We start from the raw sequence: 21,853 nt of genomic DNA, 5'->3' as shown, positions 1-21,853 counted from the left end.
AAGCTAATTTATAAGATAAAATCTGGAGAAAAGGACGCACCGGTGCGTCGCACTATTAAAATCGCCGTGACTCTGCAATATCTTCGAATCGGAACATAAAATTTTAAGTAGGCCAGACCGGAGCAAAGTTATCCCATAAAAGTTTGAAGAAGGACATTCAACGTTTTCATTGATAAAAGAACACTAAAACAAATTTAAATTAAAGTCGAACATCTTTTCTATACAACTCCAAAGCATCGCATTTGGAAATAACTTTAGAACAGTTTTATAAAACTGCACATATAAAGAAACGAAATATTTCTATTCTCTTGTCACCAATATTTCAACATTCGAGCAGACGTAAGCACGCAATAAATATGAAGTTTCTTTTTCATCAAGAAAATCATTGCTATCGTAAAAGTTCCGATCATTATAATTAAGAAGAAAATGGTACGGCAAGGGGTTGGAAGGCATAATAAAAAAAAAACGAACGATCTCCTGTTCTTCGCGGGAGAATATTCAGTTAAATAACGTCGGATCGCGATACCAGGAGAATGCTCTGAAGGCTGGAACGCGGCGGCTGACTAAAGTGCATCCGCATTAAATGACGTTAATGCAGGTCCCGGCACGAGAGAGATCAGGATCACTTTGGAACGGTGAAACGTCGAACAGACGGGGAAAGGCCGGACGGGCTCGCGTCGTCGCCGCCGCGTTTTATCGGCGAAAATAAGGAAAAGGGGGATGAAGGGCTGCGCCAGGTGGCGGGCACGAGGCCGTGTCAGCTGTACAAAGCGGTCGGGAGCGATACAAAGACCGTTTTAACGGGTCTAGACAAATGTAACCGAAAACAGGGGCCGCAGACCGTGAGCTAATCTCTTTGAGCCTGTCGCCCGGAAGAACAGGCACCGCAAACACCGGGGCTCCGGGTTCCCAGCATTTTTGAACGGCGTCGCCGCCGGCCGATCCTGCGTCGCGCGCGACCTGCAAACGCGCGCCCGTCTCCGAGTCAAACGGACCACGAAATTGCGTTCCCAGTTTCCCAGCCCGGCCCCGACCGCGTTATATCCCTCTTCGACGAGAACCGATCGAGTAGTATAACTCCGCCGACGGCTGCACGAGAACCGGAAGATGCGAGTTTATCGGCCGGTGCGCTCGCATTCCGCGTCGTTCCACACGCTCGCTGACATTCCGCTCGTTTTAACCGTGATACTTCCCGGAGAAAATCATGCGAGTGTCCCTCCGTCGGCTCGCATCGTTGACCAACAAAACCGAAGTTTGGCAAAATTTTATTCGAGCGACGGAGATAAGAGAGGAACACGTTGAACGAATAAAATTTTATTCGACGCTGTCGGATAAATATCCGATCGAATGAAAATTGATCTGAATGCACGTTTATTCGAATAAAGAATTATTTAATCGTTTTAATGCTAGATTCAGGGCGCACTATAGAGGCAGCTGTTTTATATCTGTTTGTAAAAGTAACTTTTGATTTTGAATTTAAGTGTTATTGTGATATTTGCCGCAAGTAATAACAGAGGTATATTGAATAAATAACTTATGAATATATCTTTACAATCGATATTACGAATAATCGTAAATTAAATAATAATAAATTAAAAATAATTTAAATAATAACCCGTCATTTTGTGACGAGTAAACCTAGTGTTAAACGAATGGAATAACTTCTGACGAATAATGGATAAAGGTAATTCAAATAAAACGTTCGACTGAAAAGTATAGGTTCGGATAATTACCTTGTTGTTAAATAAATATTGATTCGAAACAATTCAAATAACGCCCAACTGCGCAACAAACGTTACCATTTCGTTTCGCGTTTCGCCAATTTTTCGGCGGTTTTCTCCGCAAGACATACAATATTTACGAAACCGTCGTGTTTTCAACGCCGCGAATTTTTCCCACGTGGACCGTAAAAGTTACACTTTCATTTCAGCTAGAATTATTTCGTGCGCTCCCTCGAACACAGTGGTGTATTTTTTGACAACGTATTGAATGTTTGAACGTCGTTCGAAAAAAAATTCGAGGACATCGCGACGTGGCTTTCAACGGCAGCGATCGGCATCGACGATTATGAACGGATGTTGACGAGTCACTTTTTAAATGGCCCATTTAATTGTTAACGTATTCATTCTCATTCGAGCACCAGCGTTGGAGCACGCGTTTAAATAAAGCTCGGGTTAAATACGATATTCGACGCGCGTTATAATAAAATAAAAAAAAAAAACGAGTAATCCAATCGATCAGGATTCAGTGGAGAAAAGCATTTTCAGCGAACAAACAATTTGTCGGACGCGAACGTCACTCAATTTTGCAATTGGACGTTCCATCGCCAAATCCTAGACGTTTTCGACGCGGAGGATCGCATTTCATTAATTTAGTCGTAACATCGATAGGATTTCCAGTAAACACGGATTTCAGCGTCGCGCGTTATCAGTAAACGTCGAGCCCGTACACGGAAATTGGTGCGCCGAGTACATTTTTCCCGTCTATTAAAAGCAATATAATTCGTGCTGGAATATACTGCGTGTGCAGAGTGTCCCAGCTAAAAGAGGCCACCTAAATATCTCTGTTATTTTTGGAGTTTTTCAACGATATTATTAACGCTAGAACTATCAAAAAAAAACTTTTAACAAGGCTAATGTATATTGTCTCATAACAACCACAAGATCGAATTTATTTGAGCTTCGTTAGATTTTTATTATAATATCTGCTCGAACAATGAAATTCATCTGAAAAATTTTCAGAGGAACATTTTTATAATATCAGGAATTCTAAATGAAAAAATCAGAAACCAATCATTTTGACTGGTTTGGTGGTTCTAATGTTAAACTAATCTTTTGTCAATATATATGGGTCAAGGTTAGGTACTTTTTTTCAGAAACACAATACAATCTTTATTTTTTTTTTAAATCTATCAGACTGTAGCAATTAATGTATACAAAAACATATGATTCTAATTAACGCGTCGACAGCCACAGGAATGTCTATAAAAATTGCACGAAATCGGAACAACTTATTTCATATTGTAACAATAGAGAATTATTGTAGAAATTACATCTGTAACACTCTCGAATCTTGTAGATACAAGACGATTCTGATTTCTTTAACCCGAGAAAGATAACCTACGTCGCAGAGGCGCCTGCGAAATAAACAACTGACTGCACCGTGGATGACGCAAAGACTGGAAGCACCCACTTTGCCAAGGCATGTGCGAAGCAACATTGAAGATATTCTTCCAAAATCTGCTGTACAGGCTTCCACAGATGATGAAGAAGAACCCTCAACCAAAAAAAGGCGTTATTGCAGTCTTTGCACGTCTAAAAAGAAAAGAATGTCAAAGATGACCTGTGCCAAATGAAAAAGACAGTTTGTGGTGAACACAAGAAAGACGTTTGTCATGACTGTCTCTAAAGAAATTTTTTATAATATTATAGTTTTTTTTACACTGATTATATTATTGTCTACTAGTTTGTAAGGATAAAACACTATTTTTTGTGATATTTTACGGGATTTGTTCCCATAAACCGAAGACTGTTGATTTTTGTTAATTTTTCATAGAGGTCTAGTGATTTAAGTTTAAAATTACTTAAAATATAAAAAAATATAATATAAATGCATTTTATTTTTACAATAATGCCAAACCTTTAAAATGACTAGATTAACTTAAATAAATATCCATTGTTAGTATAAAATTGACGCCTTAGAAAAGCATGCGCCTCTGAAGCGTATGGTTATCTTTTACGTACGTTGTCATATGGTTATCTTTCTAGGGTTAATAGACTATAGTAAACACTCAATGTCAAGTTCGCCAAAAAAAATGTTGTCACCGATATATGAATCGACATGGCAGTCAAAGTGTTAAAAGAGTGGATGTAACCTCGAGATCTTCGGAAATACTCCATCTGCAAGCAAATGATTACCGCCGTATTACAGATCTCTTGAAACTGAACAACTTTTGTCAATAAAGTTCATCAATATCTCGACAAACAACAGGGATATTCGGATGGCCTCGTTCAGCCGAGTCACCCTGTACGTGTGTACACATCCCCGGCAAACACGGTTCCCCCTCTCTTTATTACGTTTCATACAAAATGAAAGCTCTAATAGCCACGAAAACCGATGGCGCCGAGATTGCACCAGAGAATCACGCTGTTTGATTACAAAATAAATCCGCGAGCTCTCGGCCGATTGGATTTCGGCTAAAAGAATCAGGAGCACTCGTTTCGCCGGCGCGTTTTAATCGAACGCGTCGTTTTCCGGTTAGGGGAACGCGTTAACGAGCGGCCCGGCGTGCTTTTTCACCGTTGGTAACGAGCCCCGGCGATCCCGTTTAATTAATGATTAATTCGTCGGTTCGATTAATCGTGTCCACGGCCGATCGCCGGCCGTCGAAGAACGTAAATCGTTCGCGAGTCAGCGAGCCGAATGGGAATCGGCGGAAACTTCGAGGACGGTCCCGAAATCTATAACCGGTGTCTCGGCTCGCAGCCAAATCCGGCGACTTTAAAGGATATTACCGCCTCGATGGATGGATCGCCTTTGCCGAAAGTTACGCGCGGCCTTCGCGCTTATTTGTCTACTGTTTTAAGCCCGCGATTCCGTCCGCCTTCCACGCGATTGCCAACGGAAGTTCAAAGTTGATGCACCGTCGCACGGTGTAACCAGTACATCGGTCTAAAAAAAAAGAAAATCAAAATCAATTTTCCGTTCAAATGAAATTTCCGCGGAAGCTATATTTTAATATTGTTAGTAATTCAATCATATTTATATTCAATATATTTTATTTCTTTTAACATAACAATCGACGAAATACATTGATATATTGACGAGTAATATAACAATCAAGAAACATATACATTTTTAAATATAATGTATTCGAGCGTAAAATAAATAGCAAGGGAAACAACAATTGGCCTTGTTTATCTTGACGTATATCGCCACAGTTCGAAGAGATCGTTATTACTGATAAATTCGAAAAAAAATAAAATATCTCATGAAGCAGGATGAAACGTGTACCAAATTAAAGGATACAGGGGAAGCTAATTGTAAAAAAAAGAGATGTAAAAATCAATACGATTCGTGTTCCCCTGTGCTCTCTGAAAATTGGTGAATGCAATTTTTATCGCTCGTTTATCCTGGAACAACATTCAAACGTTTCCAAAAATGTCTGCCGGAGCTCACAGAATTTTTCGAACACACCATTCTCGCTGTTCGGAATATTCACCCTTAACCTTTAACTTAGATCGATGAAACCGTAATATCTGGCAGAGGGAACTTTGGAAGAACAGACACGACGATTTTCACGAAAGTACATCAATGAATTTTGTATTAAAAAATAAATCATTTCTCTTCTATATCCGACGGAAAAATCTTTAGTAGATAATTTCTATGAGAATATATAATGAAAAATAGCTTGTGCCTGGCGGTGTGCAAGCTTGAAATACTTCCGAGAGGGTTAATTTAAAATATCTCCACCCATAGCGTAACGATCAACATCGAATATCCATTTTTAATTCAGCAGGGATTACGTTCCGGGAAGAAAACCGCGCGCAAATTATTTGCTCGCGGTTACGTAAGCCCCGGGCTCGGTGTTCCCCGTTATCGTTTAATTGTTCCGAGTGAAAATGTTGGCCGTACAATGCAGGATTTTTATCTCCGTGTTCCTGCGCCGATAGGCGGCACTCTGTCAAGTTCGATCGGTCGTTGGCTCGCGGCGAAGAGGCGTCGTCGCAGCGTCGTCGTCGCAGCGTCGTTCTTTCTTCTTTCGATGAGGAAGCGAACGGCCGGGCACGGCGTGTTTAACACGTTGAAGCACGAGATTCCGTCTGAGCCCCTCGAGACTCCGTTGCTAATTGACTCAGCGTATCAACGACCTTTCTTACATCGCGAGTTTCCTTTTTCCATGCGAGCTTCTTTAAACCGACCGCCGCGGAATCTCCGCCCACTCGGCTCGTCTTTCCAGCTACCCCGTAAGCCATGGTCCCCATTTAGAATCGACTCACGGATATCCTCTTAGAGCATGCCACCGTTTCAAGACTGACAGGGCGTACAGCAATTTATTTTCGTAACGAATTAATTCAACATTGTTCTAATGTTCCAGCAGCTTCTGATCTTCGGTGCCGTTCCGTGCTAGCTTCAAAAATTCGTTCGTACTGTTAACCCTTATTATGACACATTGAAACTTCTTATATTATGTTTCAAAATAATGTTAACATTAGCAAATGAGTGTGTAAAGTAAAAATTATCTTTCGACGATCATTACAAAAAGGAGTCAGATAGAAATCTTATTCTTTCTTTAATCATTTTAGTTGAAGATAATACAGAGATGTCCTTAAATTCTTGCAATAATTTCATTGTTTTGGATTTTAATTATCCATTTTTGTCATAAATGCGTAAAATCCGCAGTCTAATAGTAAATTCAAACGTTCTGGTTTCAGTTTCACTAATTCATTTACTTATCTTCAATCTGTTATAATATTTGTCGAAGTTGATTGCACTTTCTTTCCGCAACATTGATTTTGTAACAATTTTGGGGGTTGATCTACGACGTTTAACACTAAACCTGTCACCGGTTTCACATTTTTGTCTTCATAATTATTGAAGTCGTAAAGCAGCTTCCGTTAGAATGCATTGATCGAATAAATTATTAAACGTTGACTGTTAAATAAGTAAATAATTATCCGAAAAGATCAGTCTATACAAGTGAATTTTGTTGGCCGCAAATACCGCGCACAGGCGATCGCGTAAAATTGAAGGCTCCGAGAGCCATCGACGGAAAAGTTTCACGAAGTCTAGCGCCGGCTCTCATTAATAGAAGAACCCCGCCGCGTTTTCTACTCGCGCAACATTTTCTCCTCTTTTCTGCTCCAGATATATACTTTGCGCTTTCTCGAGCAAACTGCATTCCCAGCCCGCTGCCTGGAAAGCCGGTCGTCCGATTGTTCGCGCATTCCGTTTCAAAGGGGACAACGGGAAAGGAATTGCATGGCGACCCGAAAACGATCGCCGCTCGCGTTTCCACGGCGTCCCCGGCGCCGTTTCCGTAAACTTCGTATACTTTCAACTTCCTCGCGGCGTTCTACCGATATAATACGATTCCCTGGATCGAAACAGGGTCGGTCCACGGTAACGTCCTCACCGTTGGCCAACGAACGTCGATAAAGATTTCTTGTAAACAGCTTTTAAACTGATAACGTTACAGCTAAACGCCCGAGTCCTAAACGCGAATAATATGTATTACTTTGGAGCAATGACGAGATTGAATTTACTAAAAGTTTGTACGATTTTTATTATAATGTACGCTCGAGTGAAGCAGTTTGTCAAATAATCGATTTCAGAAATATTTGTATAGTTTCAGTGACTGTAAAAGGAAAAATCTGAAGTTAGTATTATTATAGTTATAGTATTATATTATAGCATATATTATATAATATATAGTATTATATTATATTATATAGTATTAATATATAGTATTATATTATATTATATAGTATTAATATATAGTATTATATTATATTATATAGTATTAATATAATATAGTATTATATTATATAGTTATAGTATTAACACTAAATCTATCAAGGCGTAACAATTATTAATATGTGTTGCTTGATAGGAATGACAAGATTGAATTTATTATCGAGCAAAGGAATTTGTTAAATAATCGGTCTCAGAAATATCTTTATAATTTCAGTAAGCGTAAAAGAACAAATCTAAAATAATTGCACAGTGTTAAACGCTACACCTACCAAGCTGTAACAATTACTAACGTGTGTTCTTGATAAGAATGACAAGACCGAATATATTTTTATTTTCCACCATTTTTATCATAATCTGTAATCCACTCAATAATATCCTACGAAACTGTCTGTAGTGGACATTAGCACGCAAACAAATCAACGTTTAGCGTGCAAATGGCGTATGTATTTATGGAACGCGTTCTCGTACAGCTGGTTTTTGTGACGCAGCCGTTTTTCGTCTCGGCGAACGATTCGCAGTTTTTGTTATCGTATTTATTATTTCGTCGTTATTGCCTTTCCAGTTTCGTGCTCGACAGCTCGCACGTGCACCATAAATCTCGAGTTTTCGAAGCCGTATCATGCACCCCGTGTGCATGTGTAAAAATTGTTCAAGGAGCAAACAAATTTCCATTTGACCGCTGTGTCTTGTTCTTGCCGTGTCAAACAATGTTTGTCTCGCGTGGAAACTCCGCGGTCCGGCGATTGTATCGTCGCTTGCGTACACGCGGCACAGTTGACACGCGCGATCGTCAATCCCAGCATATTCATGAGAAATTAGCAGTCGGTCCAATTTTCCTTGCTAATTCCGCCACGAATTTGAATCTACCTATGCTAATCGTAGGAGTCGCTTGGCCGGGGCTCGAGTAATGAGGTTCGATCAGGCGGTACCAATTCGTAAATAATTATCCGAGTGACCTCGATTCCCCGGGGGATCGGTCGAGGTTCCAGCCGGTAGTTTTCGATTTCATCGAAGCCTGGCTGATCGAACCACAAGAAGATCCCGATGCACGGTTCGCCCGGCCGCTGTTGCGTCCAATTATATGCATCGAGTACTTCGAGCCGGCTTGTTTCCGCGTCAACTTGTCGGAATGTTTGCTCTCGCTGGCAGGAGAGCCGTGGGCTGCTCGGTCCCGGCGGCAGCCAACGTTAATTCGAAGGCTGGTAGCTTCCCCGAGCGTTCTTCGTTAAAAAGCCCTCGGCAGAACATCGCCGACCAGAAGTTTCCTCGAGCCTGAAACCGAGAAGCCGGCTCCGGGATCCAGCGAAAAGACCGCGGGGTACGCAAAAACCAGCTCTGAAATTTTTATAAAATCCTCCGTAAACCCGACCAACTCGTCGTGGTTCCCAATTCGCGGTGATCTTCCGCAGAAGCACCTTCGCGATCCGAATAATTGCGAAACGGGGAGACCGAAGTCCGCCATTTTGTCGGCAGCTGCGGCGCCGAAGATTTCCCCGTCGCTCGCAGGCCTCGGCTACCTTCGCAGCTTGGTATTTTTTATTTGTTTTCGTCGCAGAACACGTTTATCGGATAAATTTCCAACAGCAATTTCCAAGGAAACCGGAAACCCGAGGGCAAACGTTTTCATCGCGCATTTTAGCTGCGCCGAAAGAACGAGCTTCCCGAGCATTTAATGCTATTATTTCCTCGGCAGAGAGAGAATTTTCAAACTTTCCAACGGCCAAGTCACGGGGAAAGTAATTCGATTCTATGCGCTTCATAATACGTGCGTACGCGGAGCCGGCGCTGTCGTGCGATGGTATTATCGTTTTTCAATTTCGAGTGAACTAGGACGCGTCACGTCCGATCGTTTCGGTCACCCGATAGCCAGGGACGGTTCGTCGGTCAGGTGCTCGATCAGCACCGACGGATGACGAGAGGCCTCTCGATATCCCTCATCCTGAGCGACGTGGCGCGAGTTAATCGGTTCGTCCTTCGCTTAAATGCTCTAACTTCGGCTCTGATTAGCTTCTTTGGTCCGGCAACGGTTTCCCGATCGGACCGTGGCATCGGGCGCTAGTTAGTCGGCAGACGGCCCCGGGCATTTGAAACTCTAAAATCGTTGAAAACGGTGACGTTACCACGAATATACAGGGTGTCCGAATTACGATTCAATTATCTCCCGAACCATAGTTCGTTTAAAAAACAATGTGTCGAATGAAACTTACCCTGTTTCGAGAGGAATGTCTTGTAATGTTCGCAAATATTTGCCGGGTGGACGAGCTTCCGTGATCTTTTTGGTGATCTTGATTTTCTTCAACGGAACTGTATATTTCTTTTTAAGTAAACGGATCGTGCATTTCACGGTCAATTCATTGTTCTATAACAGCCAAAAATTTGCTACCGCGACAGAACGTCCCCCTCGAAACAGGATAAGTTTCATGTGAAACATTTTTCGAAACGAACTATAGTTTAGGAGACAATTGATTGTGTTACTTCGAACGGGACACCCTGTGCACAGTTTCGATGATTTGAGAGCACCTTGAGAGTCGAAGCTGTTGTGCGGTACGTGGGTGGACATCCTCCTTGGCCGTAATTCTCTCTGATCAAACAGTGATTGAACAGTTCGGCTCTAACCTTGTACCCTGATTGTGCACTATGACACCTGTCCCGAACGACCTCGCGATGTCTGACCTTTTTCATAGACGGAGTCCGACAAATTGACTCGATTAAACAGTACGTGTGACGAGAGTTTGCGAACAAGTTCTACGAATTAAAAAGTTGGGTAGCGGTGGCACAACCCTGCGCAGCAGGTCGCCGATTCGTAGTAAGACGTTTCGAAGGTGGAGTTCAACTAAGGCATTCGATAAATTAAGACGATCGGTGGTTGTCCTGTGTTGTAAGGAGCGCGTGTGCGACAGCGCGAATGATTAAAACGAAGGGTGTTTTGCAGCATCATCGAGGGCTGAGCTATCGAAAAATATGGCGTCAGGGGTACCGGGCGCCCATCAGAGGAAGCTTGGACCAGCGCCGATAGCATCCTTCGAAGACCTGTCCGACGAGGTGGAAAACGTGAGTCCTTCCCTGTGTCCTCCCTTCGTCCTCTTTAACTCGGCTGCGTCACGGGCGTGATCCGTGCCCGAGTCCTTCGTCCCCCAGACCTTCGACCTTCGATCGAGGATCTCTCGGCGATCTAAGCGTGCGTGATCCCTCCGCAAAAACACTCTCGAAGCTCCGCGTCCCCGGAGCAGGCTGAACCTGCCGTCTCCACCACCAACCAATCAATCAACCAATCAACCAACCAACCAACCACCAACTACCACCACCAACCACCAACCACCAACCACCACCACCACCAACCACACCCCAGTGACTGTGACCCGAGCGAAAAACCAGCGTTACGAATTTGAATGCAGGGGGAACCGGCTGCGCGAATGCCAGGCATCGTCGAGGTCACCACGCCGGCTACGCCTGGCAGTTCGCTAAAGACACCCAGCACACCGCGAATTGACATCAGCAGGGCCAGCAGTTCCTCCCACCATGAGGACAGTAACTCCAGGGACTCGACGCCCGAGAGGGAGCTTCTCGCAGGTAATTCTCGCCGTTCTTTTTCTCCTTTTTCCACGGCAACGTACGTTTACATTTCGCGGCGACTTTGCCGAGCGAAATGTCTCGCCCACGCCCTTTATCGGCCCTGCGAGGCTACTGACGTCGGCCAAACAGCTTCTAGCGAGTTCAGCTTCGATAGAGGACCGACCAGCTTGCTCTCGATTCCCTTCGCTCTTCCGGAGGGTCAATCGAAGCTTCTAGTCGAGTCGTCGAGTCGTCTAGTTCTCGAGTCAAGGTCATTTCGTGCAGATAACTAGCTAGAGAAGTGATCAAAAGGCGTTCTCTCGAGGTGTTCTAGCTTAGTCGCTCGTATCGTTGCAATGTTTTTGAGAATTTACTTTAGATAGACCGTTGGTTTGCGCATGTTTCAAGTAATACAATCGAAATGCTGGCTACTTTTATGGGAATTGTGTACAGGCATCTTGAAATGTGATCGGTTCCTTAAAATCCGTATTATCGCTTCCTTAGTAGGTACTATAATTAAGCATATAAACAAAAGCCATTTTACTTAGCGTGCGTAATATATTATTGGTCGGCAGCTAAAAAGGGTTGAGGCTCCGGGGGTCGTTCTTTCGCAAACTAGCCGGGCGATATCTCCGCGAATAATCATCGTAGAATGATGATTCTTTTCTTAAATTAAAGCTTGAAACTTTTACTTTAAAATAACGTTTTCGAATTCTAAGTTTGATGCACCCCTGTCACTGTAACCCTTTAAACCGTCAACCTCCCCGTGGCGCACATCGGGTGCGGCCAATGGCGACAATACAAAAATACAGGGCTTACTTCAAAGTGCTGCAACTACGCGAAAAAAAATCACAGCCTCGTTTCTCTTTTTTTAAATTAAAGGGGAAGGTTCGAGCTTCGTCTCACTGTAAACAACGTCCGCGAAAAGAATTTTATAAAGTCCGTGCATTTCGTCAAACTTGGCAATTTTCAATATGTCAAACGTTGCCTCGTATTTAACGGTTTACGGTGACGAGAGTGTGTCGAACTTCAAATCACGAAACAGTGCATTAAAGTAGAGGTTTCAAGCTTTAATTTGAAGGAAAGATCGTCGTCTTACAATGTTTTTTCGGGGAGTTGTCGTCAGTCAAACATGGCCAATTTTTACCCTTTCGTAGAGCAGTGTATATTAGACTCGTAGCTCGGCAGGATTTCTGTCTCGGTGGCCACTGTACCTTCGCCGAACGTCACTCCGGCGTTTAGCACATTTGTACAGGTGGAAAAAGAAGCGAGTCGCTGGCCGTCGGAGAAGTTTTCGCGTTGGTAGCGCCGTTACCGCGAGAAAATTGAATTGCCGGAGCGTCGGGCGTGCGACGAAATTCAATTACAGCACGCTAGACGGTCCGCGTCCGTCTCGGCGGTTTCCCCGCTCGCCTGGAAATTTCGTGCCGGATGTGGCAATCAAACAACGACAGTTTGATACGGCTTTCTCCATCTCTCTTTCTCTGGCTTTGTCTCGTGACTCCAGCGTCCCCGAGGGTTTCTTGAAAAATATCCGTCTCGCGCGTCGCCTCGGTTTTCCCAATTTCGGGGAAACAACGATCCAGTTTCGGGCTCTCTTGCCGCCATTTTCTCCGGCGACTCGGGGCGGAGAAACGACCGTCGGGCCCGTGATTGTTTGGGTAAACCGCCCGCGCTTGGTCACATCGGATAACGTCGACCGTCCATTGTGGGAAATGGAATGAAAGGGAAGTTCTATCCGCGACAGGCTCGCGAAGAATGTCGCGTAAAACGTCGCTGCCGCGGCCCGATGGGGCGACTTCGCGGCAGTAAAATGTAGTTGAACCGCGGCGGTCGACGGAAGATGCAAAGCGAAATTATGCCGCGACGCGGAGAGCGGTTCTGGACATTTTTGAAACGAGCCCGACGGAAGAGTTATGGCCCTGTTTATGGCCCCGTTGGGTTTATTACCTTGCCGCGTCGTCGGTCTCCGAGCACCCGGACGTCATACATCAACTATAAAGAATTGAATGCACTCACGAGTTTTACAATGTCGTCTGAATGTCACGCGATCTGCAAGATGCAGTTTCACTTTCCCCGCACGGCGCCAGACCGCGGCTGTGCATTCGATATCACCGATGCCTCTTTAGTTTTTAAAGAGACCCTTGTCACTTTTAACGAGCGTCGCGACCAGTGCTCTTTTATTCGTATGCACAATTACCGTGGATGGAATAGAAGTTTCTCTTCTTTTCGTTTACCTCGTGGTATTAAATGATTTGGGTCGCGATTTTGGTGACACGCTTTCCACGTTTTAATATTGGATTTACGGAGCATTAAAAGCCGCTGTTTTATATTGCTTTATAAAAGTAACGATAAGACATTTACTCTGATTAGGAACTGAAGTGTAATTCTAATATTTGCCGCAAGTAATGACAGATAAGCTGAATATTATTTTATTTTATTTTTATTTTATTTACGAGCTCGTATAAATGAAATAAAAATAAAATAAAATAGAATTCTATATTGAACAAGTAGCGTCCGAGTTCCGTAAACCTAGTCTTCATCAATCGGACATTGATTATTTATTTTTGCATCATGATCTTTTTTATGATCCCTGTTGTCTCTTTTATTTCCTCAAGATCCTAGGAGAATGTTCTGGCCCATAACTTGAATTTCTATCGGTTCGAATTTTAACTCCTCGCGTTTCTAAAGTTCTTGGGAATACTGACCCTTTGTATTCCTGAGGGCTATAGGAACATTGGTCCTTTACATTGCTAGAACTCGTGGAAACACTTGGCTAGCGATGCTAGAGGGCGTCGCGAATCCTTTAATTAGGTTATCAGGTCAGCGTATACAATTCCAAGTGTCATAATGCACTGGACACCTTCGATTCGTTTGAACCGCGAGTATACCGAGTGAATTTATTCAAATATTTCTTTAAATTGTCGTAATCGATTGCATAAATTATTTTTGGATAAAACACCAATTTATTTATTTAGCAATTGATTGAGACATTTCCTTTAATTACTACAACTTGTTACATAATAAATTATTTCTTTCACATCTCAAATTATGTTGATCCCGTCTTAAATTAATTTCTTCACATCTTAAATTATTTTGTTCACATCTTAAATTATTTTGTTCCCATCTTAAACTATTTTACTCCTATTTTAAATTATTTTCTTCACATCTTAAATTATTTTACTCCTATCTTAAATTATGTTATTCCCATTTTAAATTATCTTCATCGCACCTTAAATTATTTTCATCGCATCTTAAATTATTTTACTCCTCTCTTAAATTATCTTATTCCTATCTTAAATCATTTGACTCTAATTTTAAATTATCTTCATCGCATTTTGAATTATTTTACTCCAATTTTAAATTATTTTACCACCATCTCAAATTATCTCTATAACTGAGCCATTTATTTTGAAAGTGGCATAAGTCACTTTACCGTAGTGAAAAGTGGTGATTTTTTAATGTTTATACGAAATTATTTATACTGAGAAAAATATCAGTATCCTGAGATAACAAATACAAGTAAATCTTCTCGAAAGTTAGCATCCATATTTTTAAACGTGTTAAAACGCAAACCCTTAAATATATCGACTTAAAAACAAAGTGACTTATGCCACTTTCAAAATAAACGGCTCAACTATGTCCCCACATTCCAAATAAATGCATACAATATTTTTTATTTTTACGAAGCATTCTTCAATTGGATTGTTCTCGAACTGTTCCCTTCCTTGATAAGATGGCCGCTCCAACGACCCTCTATCCGAATTCGATTCTCCAAAACGAATCCTCCCTCAAAACATATCATTCTCCCCTTTCCTCTCACTCCTTCATCGAAAATCTCACGGTTATATTCGTCCACATATAATTCCATCGTTCTGCGCGTGTAATTTCGTTCTCCGTTAAAGTTCCCAGCAAACAGAGCTCCCGACAAGACGAGCCTCCACCAACGCCAGCGTTTTTCCTCCGTCGATCTCGTTTCCATGCGAAACTACGAAGCTGCAGAAAACGCGAGTTCACCTCGGAGAGAACCGTCGCGCTGGCGAATCGATCGAGACGATTCGCGACGCCGTGAAATGGTCCCCGGAGATAACGCGAGCCCCGATTCCCGTTTCTGCGTGCACGGCCACGAATTAATACAGGTCGCGAGGCGCGTTTACGGAGGCGGGACGCGCGGGTGCTACCGGAAGTTCGTCCTATATTCGCCATTGTCGCCGCGACACACAAACGGCCGCGTCCTGCAGGATGAAGCAACACGTTTCTCCGTCGTTCGCTGAAACAGCCCGCGTCGACCGGCCCTGTTCTGCACGCTCGTTAAACGGCGGACAATCGTTCGGCACGTGTCCGAGCGTCACGTGGCTTCGCATAGTCGACGATCTTCGAGGAAGTAAATCATCGGATCTTCGATAGAATTTCGTAGAACTCTTGAAGCCGATCGGTGTCGTAATTCGTGATCAGCGGTGTGCCAGCGGCTCTTTCCGGATCGCTGCATAAATAATATGTCAGCCGTCGGTTGGTAATATAATACAAATAAATTCTCTTCAATTGTCCCTCAGCTTGCAAACGAAAATGGACAATTTGGGAAGATCGAATTAGAGTCAATTTTATAGTCGCCGATTGTCTATAACCATAAAAACGAGGCGCAAGGCTCGAATAATCATGTCACCTCTTCCCAAATCGTCCATTTTTGTCTACAAGTTCAAGGACAATTGTAGAGAATTTACTGTACTTACAAGGAGAACTTACGATCGTGGAAATCGCTTTTGAAACGAGAATGGATTATGTCAAGATTACTTTATACAGAGTGTCCCGTAATTAAGTTAACACCGGGAAAGGGACGATTCCTCGGGTCATTTGAAGTAACTTTTTCCTTAGCGAAAGTGCAATCCGCGGCTTCGTTTACGAGTTATCAACGAACAACGCCGACCAATAAGAGACGAGGTCGGCTGGCGCGAGACGGTACAGCCAACGAGCGCACGAAGCCCAGTTCCGCTGATTGGCTCGGCCGTCTCGTGCCAGCCGAACTTGCCTCTCATTGGTCACTGTTTTTCGTTAATAACTCGTAAACAAAGCTACGGATTGCATTTTCGCTGAGGAAAAAGATACTTCAAATGACCCCAGGAATCACCATTTTCCCAGTGTTAACATAATTATGGAACACCCTCCATAGGTTATACATATATTATATTAGGTACAAGATTATATTACAGTGTATATACGTAGTATTATAGATATAATATTCATAGAATTTTTCAAAATGCGTCTTCGTTTATGAGATATTTCGATTTAAAGTTCGTATGGAGGATCATGCGATATATAGGATGATCATTTGAAAACTTCAAATCGAAATATATCTCGGAAACAACACGTTCCCGGGCAAAATGTTTCACGCAGAAGTTTATTCTTTCTTGAGATCGAGTCACTTTCGTGTTCAACATTTTTCCCCAAAATGTACAATTTTCGAGATATTTAGATTTTTTTTTTTTTTTTTTAATGATTTCAAATGGATATTCTCTGTATATGTCAGTCTTTTTCCGTGCAAACTTTAAATAAAAATATCTGGAAAAATGGAGGCCCATTTTGAAAATTCCTATTAAACTTTATCGATATCAGCTATGTACTATAACTTCAACCCATTCTCGATTCGAAAGCGATTCCCATGATCGTAAGTTCCCCTTGTTAGTAATGGGTACACTTAGGTAATAGGATCGCGTTCTATTTTCCTAAGGAGCCGCTCTCCTCGACGGAAACGCTTTCCAAGCGCGCTACGCGAGTCGCGAGCTTCCAACCGGGGCCGCAGGAAGTCGGGAGAACGAGTGGACATCTCCGGGACGGCACTAGGGATGCTCGCAAAGAGCAGCATTATTTATGCACCGACACAACAAACTAGCGGCCGAGAAAATCTGTTTACCATGCATTAGGCGTAGTTACTCGATAATGTGGCCCGCGCTTTGTGTGCAGGGCTCTGAATGCATACGGTCGATACGTTAATCAGTAGCGCGGCTGTCCGAGGAATTGATCCGTAGGTTTGAGGTCGCGATCTACACCTGCGAAGAGTATCCGTTTTTCTCATGAAATGAGCCTCACAGGCGCGCGAGAGTGCGCGTTGCATGACGCCCGGTGTTCCATCCGAGCACGGTTTAGCCAACTGTTCTGTATCGATTGTAGACTATAATAGTCGCCGGTAGAAGTAGGTTGTAACCGAGGAACGTTGATAGAGAAGTAGCAGCTAGCCCCAGTCGTTCGGAGAGTGATCGTCGTAGATCGACGACGAGCCGCGCGTCCTGTCGAAACGGTGAACAGCTGGCTTCCGGTGAACGTTCCAGGCGGAGAGCCTCCACCTGGATGCAAGCTGACGCTGGGTTACAAAGAGGACGCTCAAGATCTGAGATCGTCCACGGAGGAGCTGGACCTGCAGGATCCCGTGCACGAGCAGGATCTCAGGCGGGAGTCGAAGAAGCTAGCCAAGAGAAAGAAGGACGATGCCTCGTTGTCCGAGTACAGCAGCAAGCTCGAGAGGGAGAGGAAGGACAGCAACTGTTCCGAGATCGTGTTGTTGAACATCAGCGGCAGGACGTCCAGGTTGTCGTCGGTCGGCAGCCAGGGCTCTGGAGCCTCTGGCAAGCTCTCCGTTGTCTCGGCTACTTCCTCAAGGTACATTTACCACTCGACTTTCGTCCGAGTACTTGCTCGCCGGTTCTTCGTATTCAGGATTTTAAGTAAATCGACTTGACAAAAAACGAAATTGTAAAGACGCGAGAAGGATTTCAGAATGTTTTTATATTGTGTACGATTTATTAACATCATTGAAAGAGAGAAATCATTTTCATCGGACATACGTTTCTTGCAATCGACTTGGACAATTTTTATTTTCCATAAAGATCCGCACAGTTTATTCGTCACGCCGGGAACATTGCGAATTTGAGTTGAAGGCATAATGTTACCTTTTCGCAGAAAGGTTTAGAGAATCAAATGTTGTTTGAAATTTTTTAATTTCGTGAATGGTTACCGAGATGTAGAAGGTCGGAGTTGATCAATTCTTGTGCTTCGTAGTAACTAGTCAGCGAATTTTATGCACGAATTTTATGCACAATTCAAGGATGTTGTCATATTATTGTCAATTTAGTGAAACTATTGAAGAAAGAAGCACTTTTGTTTTTAGCCACTGTATCGCAAAATGGAGACACGAAATTTCTATTCAAGTCTAGTAATAACTTAAAAATGGTCGTCTTTAAGACGTCTTGTCTCCGACGTTAAAACGTCGTCCAATTCGGGACGTCTTTAAGACGTTCCAAAGACCCCTCTGTGCTATCTGGGATCCGATTTTCCATTTCCGATAACGCGTTCAAGCTCAACCATCTCGCAAACATAACAGCGCCGAACTTCATCAAAAATCGTACAAAGTTATAAATCGTGGCGTACTTTTTCGGAGAAGGTCCGACCTTGTGAGGCGTTGAATATCGAACTGGATGATCCCTGCCAGGTCACCGAGTCCGCACAAATGCCTGCTCGAGACCTCGTTCTGCGGGAGCAAGCCGACGCTGGCCGACAACCTGATAGAGCCGTCGAAGCCGGAGACGGACGACCTGGAGAAGATCCTGTTGAAACGCGAGGCGGACACCACGAAGGCGTTGATACCGGAGAGCATAAAGGTGTCGATGATCGACGGGAACCTGAAGCCGGACCCTCTGGACAAGCCGCGAAGGAGAGGCCGGGAGGAGCGAAAGGAGATCTTCAAGAGAGAGGTGGAGATCACGAAGAGATTCCTGGAGCGAGTCAACATAGAGGTTCGTATCGCGCGCGATTCAGTCGTTTCCTAAGCGTTCCCTTGATCCCACGAAATTGCGCAGGTTCCGATCGTGAAGAAGCCGGCGGACACGCAGAGCACAACGACGGCGCAGCAGTCGTCCAGCCGGAGTCTGCCGCAGGAGGTGCAGAAGCCGGTTAGCTTGGACTTCAACGACAAGAGAAAGAAGTCGCAGAACTTCAAGGAAATCGTGCAAACGACTCCGACAACGAGCAGCGTGACCGGAAGCCCGAAATTGCCGAGGCATCAGAAGGTTCGGGAGCTCGAGGGCTCCCGGACACCCAGCCCCTCCTCCGTTTCCCGAAAAAGCAGCTTCGCCTCCCTGTTCAAGGTACTGTTCGTCGTCTAGGACTGCTGTTGCCTTAGACGCAGCCTCGCGAGCCTCTCTGCCGCTTCTCCGACCTTGTCGTCCATCCGTTGCGATCTAGACCACAATGCTGCACAGTGTCTCGTCCCATGGAAAAAAGTCACAAAATCGAAGCGCACGATCTGCACATTTAGCTGTCTCAAAATAATCCATAACGAAACGTAGGTTGTAAATCTTCAATTAGGTTGTAAAAATCTTCGATCTTAACTGAAGATATCAATTTCTTTTTCGTAACGAGACTGAAAAATCTGCTGTCGAATCACGAGAACAATCTAAGAAAGACTTATTAAATAATCTTCATATAGAGTCGGTTTCAATCAGACATACGAAAACAATAAAAACAAGATTACCAAGGCATAGAAAATTATTTATTATTAGATCACGCATTACATTAAGTTACTAACACTTGTTCCGATGATAGTGACAATGAAGTACTATAGTATATACTCGTATTATTTAATCAAGTATTAAACAAGATATTCATGAATTTATGAATTCATTCGTTTCGTTTATTTTTAGGTAAATAAAAGGAATTTTTAAGGATTTTCTAAGTCCGTTAAAATTCTAAAACGCTTTCCATTTAGCGCACAAACAAGTTCATCGCAATTTATTCGAAGCAAATAATATCTTTTAATTCGCCGATCGATTCGGCTTTGCATTCTATTGAAAAAAAGTATTAAGGTATATTTCGCTCGAAAATTAATTAGTTCGCGAGTTATGACTTTTTTCCCGGAACACTGCGCGCTGGGAGGGCTGAGCAAATGACACCGAAAATCCTTTCATAGTCTAGATTCCAGACCGTAGAATGCCTGGAAGTACGTTATCGATCAACAACCGCCTTCCTACCAGATTAATAAGAAAATTCCTAGAAAACTAGACATTGCTTGGCCTCCCGGTCCCCACCCCGTTCTCGATCGCTCGATCGTGATCGCAGGATCAGGGTCGCGGAGGCTCGCGCCTGCGTCCCGCTGTACGCTTTGCCCGCTTGTCTCACCCGCACATGGATTCCTTGCTTTGTCTTTGTAGAAGACCCGCTAGCTTTTTCGAGAAGAGTGTGTCGCATAACACTGCATGTTCTTGACGATCCGCGTGTTCAACTTTTAAGGGCCGAACAGACAGCAGTGTGTTGAGCCCAGAATCACCGTCGCCGAGCACGAAACCGCGACGTAGTCTGACCTCGAAGATAAAGGACACCACGGAGAGTCTGCGCAGCAGATCGAAGTCGCGCGAGCGCGTGTCCGCGGAGAAAGGCTCGAGCCTGAAGAAAGACTCGAAGAACAAGGGGGTGTTCTCGTCGACGTTGAGCCTGTTCAAGAAACGCGAACGGAAGAAGAGCTACGACGAGGCGATCGCGGCCGCGTGCAGCACCGAGCTGGAGGACAGCGGCGGCCATCCCTCGTTGGAGAGCATAGGGAACGTTGAGTTCCGGTTCAACGCGGACAGAGACAACAGGAAGGACGACTCGATTTTCATAAGCCTGCACGCGGACGACAGGAACTACGAGGAGGCGCTGCCCTCCGAGAGCGTCTCGATTCCTTTGGAGACGCCGACCAAGCTGCTGGACGAGTACGAGTCGGAGCCGCGGACCGGCAGCATAGTGACCCAGGTGTCGATCGAGCATCACCCGGTGCCGGCCAAGATCAAGACCGAGGCCCAGATCGAGACCACCTCGAGGTCCTACTCGCGGGACAGCGGCCCGCTCCCGAAAAGCGTCTCGAAGGACTCGGAGATCTCGAGGAGCTCCTCGAAGGAGTCCAAGATCAGCTCGCACAGCAAAATCGCCGAGGCGAAGCCGGCGGACAGCAGGCCTTCCTCGGAGCACAGAGTGTCCAGCAGCTCGTCGAGAGACTCCGTCGGCAAGAAGGAGATCACTAAGCCGAAGAGGAAGAGCAAAGAGGTCCAGCAGATCGAGCCGCCCGAGAGGATCGACGAGAACGCGCCCCGGCAGAAGCAGCAGCCCAAGGAGCCGCCTCACAAGGAGCCGCCTCACAAAGAGCCGCCTCACAAAGAGCCGCCTCACAAGGAGCCACCTCACAAAGAGCCGCCTCACAAAGAGCCGCCTCACAAGGAGCCGTCTCACAGGGAGCCGTCTCACAAGGAGCTGGCCAAGGAGCTGGCCAAGGAGCTCGCCAGGGAGCTCGCCCAGACCAGAAAGTCCGTGGAGCTGCCGGACGACGGGCTCAGAGCGGAGGACGGCCTCGCGAAGGCGCCCAGCGTCGTCTCCGATCTCGATCACAACAGCTCCGAGTCCGAGCGGGACTCCGAGATCGAGTTCATCAGGAACAAGGCCGAGAAGATCGTCCAGGAGCTGCCCGACGAGAGGAAAGGATTGTTTTACGAGGAGAGCTTCGAGGAGGATCTACCCTACGTACCGACCACCCTACCTTTAGAGAAGAGCGTCGCCGTGCCGATCCTGCCTGTCAAACAACGACTTCAAGAAGTTAGGTAGGTCATAGGCCGGATCTGTCCGTGGCGACGGGTTTTTTATGGCAATTTGTTCACGGTGTTCGCTAACTGTTTCGTTTCGGTTCGTTGGCTTCGGTGTTTACTTCGCTGTCGAAATTCATCCACGAGACACGGAGACTTTTACCAATGAAACACTTCCGCACAGTCGATACACACGACCCTCATACGTTCCACAGGGGGGCGATAGC

At 44.6% G+C, this 21,853-nt stretch overlaps 1 protein-coding gene across 7 annotated transcripts in view; it reads left to right on the top strand.

Annotated features, from left to right (window-relative positions):
- Positions 1 to 21,853, top strand: part of LOC117225503 (uncharacterized) — a 56,896-nt gene that overhangs the window by 23,821 nt on the left and 11,222 nt on the right. For all 7 annotated transcript variants that reach the window (XM_033479131.2, XM_033479124.2, XM_033479126.2 and 4 more), the window contains exons 2-7: positions 10,409 to 10,527; positions 10,872 to 11,046; positions 17,352 to 17,679; positions 18,509 to 18,812; positions 18,876 to 19,163; positions 20,305 to 21,644. In XM_033479131.2, coding sequence (XP_033335022.2) covers positions 10,438 to 10,527; positions 10,872 to 11,046; positions 17,352 to 17,679; positions 18,509 to 18,812; positions 18,876 to 19,163; positions 20,305 to 21,644 — 2,525 coding nt within the window. In that variant the 5' untranslated portion in view covers positions 10,409 to 10,437. The remainder of the gene's footprint in view (positions 1 to 10,408; positions 10,528 to 10,871; positions 11,047 to 17,351; positions 17,680 to 18,508; positions 18,813 to 18,875; positions 19,164 to 20,304; positions 21,645 to 21,853) is intronic.

The sequence above is a fragment of the Megalopta genalis genome, chromosome 2, assembly GCF_051020955.1.
Source record: "Megalopta genalis isolate 19385.01 chromosome 2, iyMegGena1_principal, whole genome shotgun sequence".
Taxonomy (NCBI): domain Eukaryota; kingdom Metazoa; phylum Arthropoda; class Insecta; order Hymenoptera; family Halictidae; genus Megalopta; species Megalopta genalis.
This window is presented reverse-complemented; position numbering and strand designations above follow the sequence as displayed.